The sequence below is a fragment of the Cherax quadricarinatus genome, chromosome 35 (assembly GCF_038502225.1).
Source record: "Cherax quadricarinatus isolate ZL_2023a chromosome 35, ASM3850222v1, whole genome shotgun sequence".
Lineage (NCBI taxonomy): Eukaryota > Metazoa > Arthropoda > Malacostraca > Decapoda > Parastacidae > Cherax > Cherax quadricarinatus.
In genome coordinates, this window is record NC_091326.1 from 23,897,876 (window position 1) to 23,910,375 (window position 12,500).

The following is a 12,500-nucleotide window of genomic DNA, read 5'->3' on the forward strand; positions in this document are numbered from 1 at the left end:
CATCTGGTCAAACACGTCAAGAAATTAGAGAAAGTGCAAAGGTTTGCATCAAGGCTAGTTCCAAACCTTAGGGGAATGTCCTATGAAGAAAGGTTAAGGGAAATCGGTCTGACAACACTGGAGGACAGGAGGGTCAGGGGAGACATGATAACGACATACAAAATACTGCGTGGAATAGACAAGGTGGACAGATACAGGATGTTCCCGAGATGGGACACAGAAACAAGGGGTCACAATTGGAAGCTGAAGACGCAGATGAGTCAAAGGGATGTTAGGAAGTATTTCTTCAGTCATAGAGTAGTTAGGAAGTGGAATAGTCTGGCAAGCGATGTAGTGGAGGCAGGAACTATACATAGTTTTAAGACGAGGTATGATAGAGCTCATGGAGCAGGGGGAGAGAGGACCTAGTAGCGATCGGTGAAAAGGCGGGGCCAGGAGCTGAGTCTCGACTCCTGCAACCACAATTAGGTGAGTACACACACACATACACTATACATATATTAATAGGCATGGGACGATACCAAAAATTTTACCTTTACCTATACTTTTACTAAATTTTTCTATTTTTCAGAGTATAATGACGATGTTTATTATATAAGGGAAACCTTATTGCACATTGAGCATTAAATAACACAGTAAGGTTAGATATTACATAACTTAATTTCTTTGAGATGATAATGTTATTACCTGGCCAGTCGTGTTAGTTACTGGTTGTCAAAGGTCCTTATCAATTGTGTGTGTATGTGTGACCCTCACATGTAATAGTAATATTTTAAAAAAGGATCGGCTTGTATCAACCTGTGAGATATAAATATCCGTGACCGGTTTCAAGAGTTTGTCTATTCTCGTTGCTGGCCTTGTGTTAGGCCTCCTGTTAACCGCCTGGTTCACCAGACTGTAGTAGCGTCACACAGGCCCACACAGACATCTCATAAAAGTATTTTCCCGAAGTTATTGTAGCAATAACAAATTTACATTTGGCTTGTTTAGTAGAACGATCGTTGCTTTTTAAGCTGAGACCGTACGGTCAGCTTAAAAAACAAGGTGAAGTTCAGCGCTAAACCTTTAAGGGCCATATAATACCTTGAGAATGGGAAATAGGTTGGATCCAATAAAAGGAAAGATAGCTCCAATATCTTGAAACAAGAGCCCTTCAAGGAAATGAAATGGCTATAATCATAACCATAATTTTTAACGGGGGTGGACGGGTAAGACAGCGGAAGGCCTCGGTCAGATGACCAAAAGCTGCAGCGGCGGGTCATCATGTGACTGAGACCCGCGTCAGGAAACACTTGTCCTGTTTCCTGACAAACCTTACCTTACCTAACCTAAGAGCCCTTCACCAGCATCAGGACACCACCCTTAGTAGGAGTGAATACATGCTGCTGGCGAGCTCGTTAAAGTTGTATATAACGAGGTCGTTAATCCTGACAGCATCCTGGAGTTAAAGTAATAATCCAGCTGATGAAGCCGCTCAGTTCCTTGGTAGGTGGGTACGTTATTAGATGCCTTGGTAAGCTGGGTACTTGTTCAATAGGCTGGTACCCGGGTACGTTAGTACGTAGCTACGTTAGCAGGTGGTTAGTAGGCACGTCAGTAGGTGGTTAGTGGATAAGGTATTAGGTGGGTTGGGGACTTGTCTGTGAGAGGTTTCCAGGGGTTTTCCATCGTGCTGGTAGTATGTTGAAGAGTCTGCCCAGGTTATTGATCCAGTGTTCTCTTATTGTGCATGTGGTTATTGATCTAGTGTGCTCTTATTGTGCCTATGGTTATTGATCTAGTGTACTCTTATTGTGCCTGTGGTTATTGATGCAGATTCTCTTGTGCCTATGGTTATTAATCCAGTGTTCTCTTATTGTGCCTATGGTTATTGATTCAGTGTTCTCTTATTGTGCCTATGGTTATTGATTCAGTGTTCTCTTATTGTCCCTATGGTTATTGATGCAGATTCTCCTATTGTGCCTATGGTTATTGATGCAGTGTTCTCGTGCCTGTGGTTTATGGTTATTGTTGGTGTTATTGTGCCTATGGTTATTGATGCAATGTTCCCTTATGCCTGTGGTTATTGATGCAGTGTTCGGTTTATTTTTCACTTCCTAATATATATCTCAGTAGGTTGTTATGGTAGTGTGTAGATTCGGGACCAGTCTCTCAAGTAGCTTTCATATACACAAAGTACTCTGAGGCATTCCTAGTAGTTTAAATGTTTTATGAGCTTTGTGCTGTAAACGATCTTTTATTTTTTCAACTCTGATGTCACTTTTGTCTTGAACGGAGCTGTCAGCAGAACAATATTCTGGACATAAGAACACAAGCGATTTGAGTGGGCGTTATTTCTCATATGATAAATGGTTTAGAAAACCGACAAATTGAAGAATGAGACACTTGTGCAACATTTGGGAATCTTTATTGAGGAAACATTTCGCCAGCCAGTGACTTCATCAGTCCAGTACAAAGTCTTCTGTGTATTATGCTGATAACACCCCCCCCACACACACACAGAGAACATAAGAGCATAAGAAAGAAGGAACACTGCAGCAGGCCTACTGGCCCATGCAAAGCAGGTCCAAGTCTCCTACTGGCTTAAGCCAATGCCCCAACCTAGTCAGGTCAGGTCACATTCACTTAAGGAAGGAACACGGCAACTGACCTAGTAGCACAAGCTAATCAGATCCAACTCACACCCACTCATGTATTTATCTAACCTATTTTTAAAACTACACAATGTTTTAGCCTCTATAACTGTACTCGGGAGTTTGTTCCACTCATCCACAACTCTATTACCAAACCAGTTCTTTCCTATATCCTTTCTGAATCTGAATTTTTTCAACTTAAAACCATTGCTGCGAGTCTTGTCTAGGCTAGATATTTTCAGCACACTATTTACATCCCTTTATTTAATCCTGTCTTCCATTTATACACCTCAATCATATACCCCCTAATCTACGCCTTTCTATAGAATGCAGATTCAGGGCCATCAGTCTATCCTCATAGCGAAGATTTCTGATACATGGGATCAACTTTGCTATCCTCCTTTGTACGTTTTCCAGAGTATTTATACCCATTCTGTAATACGCTGATTTCCCTATTTGGAACATAAGTAGTCTGAGCAGCTAGAACTATGCCCTGGAAAACATCATATTGGCAGTCATCACCACCTACCTAACCCATGGTCAGGTCATTCCATTTCAACCCACCCAAGTAATTTTTTAGTCCTATGAAATCAGCCAAGCGGAAGTCAGGGATAGAGACTTGATTGCCATTATTAGGGGAATTCCACGATATATTAACCCTTAAACTGTCCAAACGTAAATCTATGTTCACGTGCGTAGTGCTCCGACCTTAATTTCCCCCATTTGAAAGCATGTAAAAACAAGTAGATCTACGTTCGCAGCCCCCCCACACATGGACGTAGATCCACGTTTGGACAGTTTAAGGGTTAAAACTGAGTGATTTTGATCACTTTACCCAAGCTCATCATTAACCTCAAGATTATTAATTAGCATTTACCTGCTGGCAAGAACCAAGTCAAGCAGGTTATTTCCTCTAGTTGATTCTGTCACAAACTGTTTTAAAAAATCCTGAATCGTATCAAGAAAGTCACTTGACTCCAAATTTCCTGTCAAATTGCTCCAGTGAATCTGTCTATAGTTGAAATCTCCCATTAGCACAATATTTTCGTATGTAGATGCCTTATGAATTTTGTCCTGTACAAGTTTACTGCACTCCCTATCAAGATTTGGGGCCCCTGTAAATCACACCCTGAATTAGTTTTTCACGGCCCTCGAGAAGCTGTAACCAAGCAGATTCAGTGGCTGATGCTTCTAATTTTATATCTTGTCTAACACAATTTAAATTGTCTCTGCCATACATTGCTACTCCACCACCCTCCCCGTTGACCTTGTCAGTGTGGAATAATTTATAGCCTTGTATGTGACATTCAGAAGGCATCTCTCTATCTTTCAGATCGAGCCAGGTCTCTGTTATAGCAATAATATCTGTTTCCTGCACTTGCAATTAATCTTAGCTCATATATCTTATTTCTTGCACTCCCTTTAATATAGTAAACCTTAAGGGAGCTAGTCCCTTGCTGTCTCCCTTTGTTTGCTGACCTGATCTATTGTCTTTATAACTTCATGATGAATGTCTTACACATTTACTGTTTTCAACCCTAGTGTTGCAACCTGCCTGTTTCCCACACACACCCATACCTCTATCTTCTATCAGTTTAAAATCCTAGAATTTCAGCAATGGCCCTCTCAATCGAGTTTGCAAGTGCTACCACCCCTGCCCCAGAGAGATGTACCCCATCCCTTGCATACATATCATGTTTGCCATAAAAGTTGTCCCAGTTGTCAATGAATGGGATTGCAAGTTCCTTGCAGTATCTGTCTAGCCATCAATTTACACCATTTGCCCTAGACAGCCATTCATTGCCCGCTCCCCTTCTAGGCAAGATGCTACATATGATTGGGACCCCTCCCTTAGACTTAATTAAATCTATAGCTGACCTGTACTTATCTAGCAGCTCTTCTCCTACCCTTCCAATATCATTTCCACCAGCACTGAGACAGATAATAGGCTTGTTCCCATTACCTGACATAATATTATCCTTATCCTCATATCAGACATAAACAGAGATATACACCACAGCACCGTATCATCCTTTGCGGATGATACTAGGATCTGCATGAGGCTGTCATATGCTGAGGACGCGGTTAACCTCCAAGAAGATATAAACAAAGTTTTCCAGTGGGCAACGGTAAACAATATGATGTTCAATGAGGACAAATTCCAACTACTCCGTTATGGAAAACTGGAGGAGATAATAACTAGAACAGAGTATACTACTGACTCCGGCCATACAATAGAGCGGAAAAATAATGTAAGGGACCTGGGAGTAGTAATGTCTGAGGATCTCACTTTCAAGGATCACAACAGTGCCACGATCGCACGTGCAAAGAAAATGATAGGATGGATAATGAGAACTTTCAAAACGAGAGATGCCAAGCCCATGATGATCCTTTTCAAATCACTTGTTCTCTCTAGGCTGGAATACTGCTGTACATTAACATCTCCATACAAAGCAGGTGAAATCGCAGATCTAGAGAGTGTACAGAGATCCTTTACTGCACGTATAAGTTCTGTCAAGCACCTTAACTACTGGGAACGCTTGGAAGCACTTGACTTGTACTCGTTGGAACGCAGGAGGGAGATATATATCATAATCTACACTTGGAAAATCTTGGAAGGAATGGTCCCAAATCTGCACACACAAATCACTCCCTACGAAAGTAAAAGACTGGGCAGGCGATGCAAAATGCCGCCAATAAAAAGTAGGGGCGCCATTGGTACACTAAGAGAAAACACCATAAGTGTCCGGGACCCAAAACTGTTCAACAGCCTCCCATCAAGCATTAGGGGAATTGCCAATAAACCCCTGGCTGCCTTCAAGAGAGAGCTGGACAGATACCTAAAGTCAGTGCCGGATCAGCCGGGCTGTGGCTCGTACGTCGGACTGCGTGCGGCCAGCAGTAACAGCCTATTTGATCAGGCCCTGATCCATCGGGAGGCCTGGTCGTGGACCGGGCCGCGGGGGCGTTGATCCCCGGAATAACCTCCAGGTAACCTGTTGACTATGTCACTAACACCAGCTCCAGTGAAGCACACACTATCTCTTGCCTTCTTATTCCTATTACATAAAGCACAGTCCATATATCTTACCTGTGAGTCACCAACCACAAGGATTCGCTTACCTCTGTTTGCAGGGGAAGTAGTACCTTTACCTTCACTGGCCACTGAAGTACACTCATCCTGAAGAACAGAGAAGTGATTTCCTACCTTCAAATCTTCTCTCTTAACTTTCCTTGTTTTGATGTTCTTCCCATTACTGGGAATCACCACTTGTAGCAGGTGCTGGACTGCACCTCACTGCTGGTAGCCGTGACTACCTCCCCACCTACAGCCTCGTCACAGTGAGAGAGAGAGTGCTCCTCACTGCTGGTAAGAACATAAAGAAGGACCACTGCAGCAGGCCTAACGACCCATGCGAAGCAGGTCCATGTACCCCCTGGATTAGCCCAATGAGCCATCTAATCGGGTCACTTCCACTTAAGGAAGGAGCACTGCATCAGACCTAGTAGCACAAGCTAGTCAGGTCCAACTCTCACCCACCCACACCCACTCATGTATTTAACCTATTTTTAAAGCTACACAACGTTTTAGCACCAATAACTGTACTCGGGAGTTTGTTCCACTCATCCACAACTCTGTTACCAAACCAGTGCTTGCCTATCAGTTCCAACAGTGAAACCTGGGATGAAGTTATACCTGATATTCAATGTGCCATAAATTCTGCTTACACTGCTTCGATAGGTGACAATTGACATTATGCGTTGTATGGTATAGACAAGCATTTGCCTTACGAGTTGTTATATTCTGCACTGAAACCCAATTAAAACCCTGATGATTTCATAGCAACTCGTACCAGCTTAGCTCAGAGTGTTTTTAGAAGAATCCGTGAGACACTTCGTCAGTCAACACCAGAATTTACAAGAGAAACTAATAGTCATGCTAAGCCAATCAAAGTTAAAGTGGGTTCAAGAGTAATGCTGACTACAACAAAACATCCGCAATGCCTAAGCTCGATCAAAAGTTTGTTGGTCCTTATCGAGTAGTTGAACATATCAATGGCAGTAAGTATGAGGTTAGAGAAATTAGTACTGGTCAGTATAAGGAATTTCATTTAGATCATATGAAGTTAGTATGCGATGCTGAGGATGATATTTCTACCCAGACTAATGTGACAGACGCTGACAATCCTCCTGACTCTCTATCCTCTACCTCTAGCACTCAGATGATCAACCTGAATGTCGTTATTTTTTGTGTACACGACAAGTAATGAGAAACCCCCAAGTATCTTTTGTAGATACTTGTTCAGATCTCCCTCAGTCAAGGCATGTGTTAGCCATTGCAAAAGAACTCAATCCTCCCAAAGACGATAACCATTCTGCATATGTAAATTTTACCCTTGCAGAGTTGAGTTTAAATGTACATAGCCTGTATAATTAGATGTCCAAGATGAATGAGGTTGTCAACTGTGTGTGTTGTTATTAGCTGATCAGTTTTCAGAATTTGTGTGTGTGTGTGTGTGTGTGTGTGTGTCTGTCTTCACGTTCCCTCCGAATTCTGAGATTTAGCAATATGACCTGAGCGCGCCTGGTCTGCCTTTGTTGTTAATTACTTTCACCTTTGTAAATATATATTCTTCTTCAGAATCCGTAGAGTGCATGAATACAGACCGATTGATCAATTCCATCTTTTATTATACTATGATTTGTTCTTATAATTTGATTTGTTCTTATAATTTGATTTGTTCTTATAATTCGTAATGCGTTACGTTACCACCCATTATGAGCCCATCCATTAGTTCTAAGTTACATATGTCTTTGCTATTGTATAGAATCAGCCCAGAGCCACCTGCCTGTTCAGCCCATAGCATAGTATTGTATGTCGAGGCGACATACGTAACATGACCGAGCTGTCAGCATAGTTGCTGATCCCCTATATATGTATGTTATCTGAATATCATAGTACTATCCATATGTTTTACATATGGATAGGCTCAGTGACTAGCACGTGTGACGTCAAATGATGCTGCTTGTGAGCGCTGGGCTCCCGGCCTCTTCCTCACTTCACACTTAGGTCTAAGAACTGGCAACACGGCAGGCTGGGCTGCTCCTCATCTTCACACTCTGCTAATATAATTGTTACCATCCAACAAGTGTTTTTTAACTCGGACCATCATTTCTCCACGAACCCTCTCAATACTGTCTTGGGAAATTTTTAGCACGCTATATAAATCCTCTTTATAAAATTCCTGTTTTCCATTTATATACCTCGATCATATCCCCCCTAATTCTACGCCTTTCGAGAGTGCAAATTCAGGGCCCTCAGTCTATCCTCATAGGGAAGATTCCTGATACATGGGATCATCTTTGTCATCCTCTGTACATTTTCCAGTGCATTTATATCCTTTCTGTAATAAGGTGACCAGAACTGCACAGCATAATCTAAATGAGGCCTAACCAAGGATATATAGAGTTGAAAAACAACCTGAGGACTTCTATTATTTATACTTCTAGATATGAAGCCAAGGATTCTGTTAGCTTTATTGCGAACACTAATTCACAATCAGTAATATTAAGATCTACATCATTTAGTTTATATGTGGCATGGTTATTTTCCTGTCCAACATTTAGAACTTTGCATTTGTCTATATTAAACTGCATCTGGCACTTCTCTGACCACTGCATCAGTCTATTCAAATCATCCTGAAGTCCTCAATGGTCCTCATTAGAGTGAATTGAACGGCCTATTTTGGTGTAATCAGCAAATTTGCTTATGTCGCTATTTATTCCCTCATCTATGTCATTTATGTAAATTGTGAACAACAAAGGGCCCAACACTGACCCCTGCGGAACACCGCTTGTGACGTGCCCCCCATTCTGATTTTTCCCCATTTATGCAAACTCTCTGCTGCCTATTTGTCAGCCATTTCTCTACCCAGGAAAAAATTTCTCCTATTCCGTGTGCCTTAAGTTTCCCCAATAGCCTCTGATGTGGAACTCTATCGAAAGCCTTACTGAAGTCCATATACACAATATCATATTCATTACCATAATCTACCTCCTCAAACAGCTTAGTGAAAAAAGTTAGTAAATTCGTAAGACAGGAATGCCCCTTTGTAAAGCCGTGTTGAGATTCATTAATCAATTTATGCCTATGAAGATGGCTACGAATTGCTTCGGCTCCCCTCCACCATTCCAGCCACCTTACACTCCCAAACCCATTGAGGTGAACCTTCAGCCTCCTAATTTCCTCCTGGAGAAGCAAGACTTCCTCCTTCAACTCTCTAACCTCAGATTTTAAAACATTGAAAAAGCAAGCCATGCTTTGTAACCGTCCACACTAATCCCCAAAGCAGCTGAGGGCCTGTGACCTCACGTGACGACTGACCACTGAGAGAGAATAAAGAAGCATTTGCCAGTTACATCGATGCAGATATTTCTCAAGTTGTACTGTTAAAAAACAGTTCTCAAGCATAATTTTACATGTAAATCAATACTGAAATTTGTGAGTATATTTTAGATGGATGGTATGTATGCTAGTAGGTGGCTACCTGGAGGTTATTCCGGGGATCAACGCCCCTGCGGCCCGGTCCATGACCAGGCCTCCCGATGGATCAGGGCCTGATCAACTAGGCTGTTACTGCTGGCCGCACGCAGTCCAACGTACGAGCCACAGCCCGGCTGATCCGGCACTGACTTTAGGTATCTGTCCAGCTCTCTCTTGAAGGCAGCCAGAGGTTTATTGGCAATTCCCCTAATGCTTGATGGGAGGCTGTTGAACAGTTTTGGGCCCCGGACACTTACGGTGTTTTCCCTTAGTGTACCAATGGCGCCCCTACTTTTTATTGGGGGCATTTTGCATCGCCTGCCCAGTCTTTTACTTTCGTAGGGAGTGATTTCTGTGTGCAGATTTGGGACCATTCCTTCCAAGATTTTCCAAGTGTAGATTATGATATATCTCTCCCTCCTGCGTTCCAACGAGTACAAGTCAAGTGCTTCCAAGCGTTCCCAGTAGTTAAGGTGCTTGACAGAACTTATACGTGCAGTAAAGGATCTCTGTACACTCTCTAGATCTGCGATTTCACCTGCTTTGAATGGAGATGTTAATGTACAGCAGTATTCCAGCCTAGAGAGAACAAGTGATTTGAAAAGGATCATCATGGGCTTGGCATCTCTCGTTTTGAAAGTTCTCATTATCCATCCTATCATTTTCTTTGCACGTGCTGTTGGCTACGTTTGTAGCAGGGGATTGGTAGATGTATTAGATGGGTAGGTTATTGGGCGGTAGAAGGAAAACTACAAAGTGAAACAAAAGAACAGCACAGATGCAGCAGATGAAAGTGTAAATAATGTTCACCTCTCGTGTGTATGTGTGTGTGTGTGTGTGTGTGAGCGAGTGGCTCGCGCGTGTACACTCTGCAATTAGATTTAAATTTCCTCGCCGAAGCGGCTAGTTTATTGTGCACCCCATATCCATCCTGTGGACGATAGCGAAAGAGCATATGGATATACAAAAAGGCTAGGAAGGCGCTGCATGGTCCCTATGGGTTTAGCGCTTCCCATGAGTATAAAATAAAGGGCTAGGAACATGGCCCTAAAAGGTTGGATTTATATCCACAGTTACTTAATTATTGCAAGCAAATTTAGGAAATTTGCTTAATATGTGACGTATCACTATCTCTGCATTCCTCAATAAGTGGACAATAAAGCACATAGTTTTGAAGACATAGACCGTAGGGTTGTTCACATACTTCGCATTCAGTTTGATCATTTGTCTACCAAACTTCCAGAACCAAGCCTTCGCTTGGCTACTACAACTTCAGTCAGTCTGTTCACGTTACAACATGCTCTGTAAATATACCTACCTACGTTCATGTTAAAGTGGGTGATGGATCTAATTAGGCATCTCTGAACTTATTTTGTGATACCACCCTATCCCCTTTCCTCCTTCCCTTCCTCTATCCCTCTTCATCACCGCTGTATCAACGTCCGGCGCTCCAGACTATTGAACATCTTGCCAAGAGATATCAGAAGCACTGTTGGGACAATTGTAGAAATCTTCCAGAGGTGTTAACTGGACAAGTATCATCACCTGGTGCCAGATAAACCTGGCTATGATGCATATGTGGATCACCAAACCACCAGCAGCAACAGCCTTGTTGGCCAGGCAAGCACCAGACTAGCCTGGTCCAAGGCTGGGCACTGGTTGTAGAACAACTTTCGGTATTCATCAAAGGTATAGCAAAGGTAAAGGTAACCTTCCCTTTCCCTCTCTCTTACACTTATCATTTTCGCTTCCCCTTTCTCTCTTTTATCATTAAAGCTATATATTTTAGAGGTATGTATTAAAATCATATTTTTTGTGTTTTCAGGTATGTGTGGCTACCCAGACTGTTTGCGGGGTGAGTCCTCTCTTGATGCTGTGATTGTTTACACCTCACCACTTGATTATTGTTTACCGGTCTGCTTATGTTTACCCCTTCAGTGAGAGCGTATTGATGCTGGTTAAGAGATCTTCATCTAAGTAACTTAGTTCACCTTTCACTTTATTGGATCAAACCAGATGACCTCCCTTCCCTAAGTGCTGTATGACCCCTACGGATATAGTATTTCCCCATAATTATAATGTTAAAAGTTTTGTCGCCAGCAATGAGAGGTGAGACAGTTGAGGACATGTACAATATTGTGCTTTGTGCGCACGTTTGTGTGTAACATCTGTTGATGGTGTCGGGAATCATCGCTTCCACATCCCTGTCTTACACCATGCCTCCTCGGTTACTGCAAAGGAAATATAGGAATAAGAAATATGAAACACAAACTATAGTACGGGTGGGGTTAGAACCCATGACAAGTGAGTGGTAAAACTCCAGACCAGTATGTAAGCCACCGGGCCAGCTGGCTAAATATTCTGTATAAATATACGTAGTTGGATGAATCGTATTGTAGCCAGCTGGCCCAGTGGCTTGCACTGGCCTGGAGTTCTACGACTCTCTTGCCATAGGTTCTAACCCCTACTCGTAACGTGGATTATTTGCGATCATGTTATTACGATTTTGTGAGTTATGTAACACAAAATAAGAAAGGGTATATTGAATTTAAGTAGATATTTACAAGTTTTACCTCTTCTTTTACCTGTATATGAAACAAAGATCAGCAATAATACCGAAGAGAAAAATATTTAATATGCTTCCGTTTTACGCTCATGTGATAGAAAGTTAGTACCTCCCATGATACTTGATCTACCAACTGATCACCTTGTGGAGGGAGAAAAGGAGTGAGGACACCAGTGTTCCTCAGCGTCCACCTGTATGGTGGGAGGGGAGAAACTGGAAATGTTTACTACTACTGTAATTGCTTAACGTTTATATATGAAAATCAGTTGATTTTTGTTTACCAAAACTACCCAAGCTGTTAGTCAGATAAAATGGCTGAAATAAAGTAGTTTCCTGAATGTACTTGTCACCATACCCACAGACACCTTCCCCCCCCCTCCCTCCCTCTCTCTCTCTCTCTCTCTCTCTCTCTCTCTCTCTCTCTCTCTACACAAGGGTTTGACAAGGTTAGGAGTTACAAATCCCTAGCTTTAATTGACAAGTTATTCACAAGTTAAGGATTCCTAAACTTTAGTTGGACAAGCTAAGGCTGCCTTACCTACATCAGCTCATTTTGAAGCATTTTTGTTGTTATGGGAGGACATATAAGTAGGGAACAGGATGAAGTTGGAGCCATCTGTGGGCCAGCATTTTCATTTGATCAGCTGACTTTATCTCGTTGACATCAGAATGCTGTACGAATGTGTTCCATACTCGAGTCATCCTGGGGATAAATGATCTCAGATGAAGTGATGTTCTGGAGAAGGGTACAGCCAGT

General features: G+C 42.2%; 1 protein-coding gene across 3 annotated transcripts in view; it reads left to right on the forward strand.

Moving 5' to 3' along the window:
* The window catches only part of HnRNP-K (Heterogeneous nuclear ribonucleoprotein K), a gene marked incomplete at its 3' end in the record, with an annotated part of 884,016 nt that overhangs the window by 78,626 nt on the left and 792,890 nt on the right, over positions 1 to 12,500 (forward strand). The window contains 1 exon segment of one of the 3 annotated variants that reach the window (XM_070091458.1): positions 11,003 to 11,032. Coding sequence (XP_069947559.1) covers positions 11,003 to 11,032 — 30 coding nt within the window. 3 annotated transcript variants of the gene reach the window in all.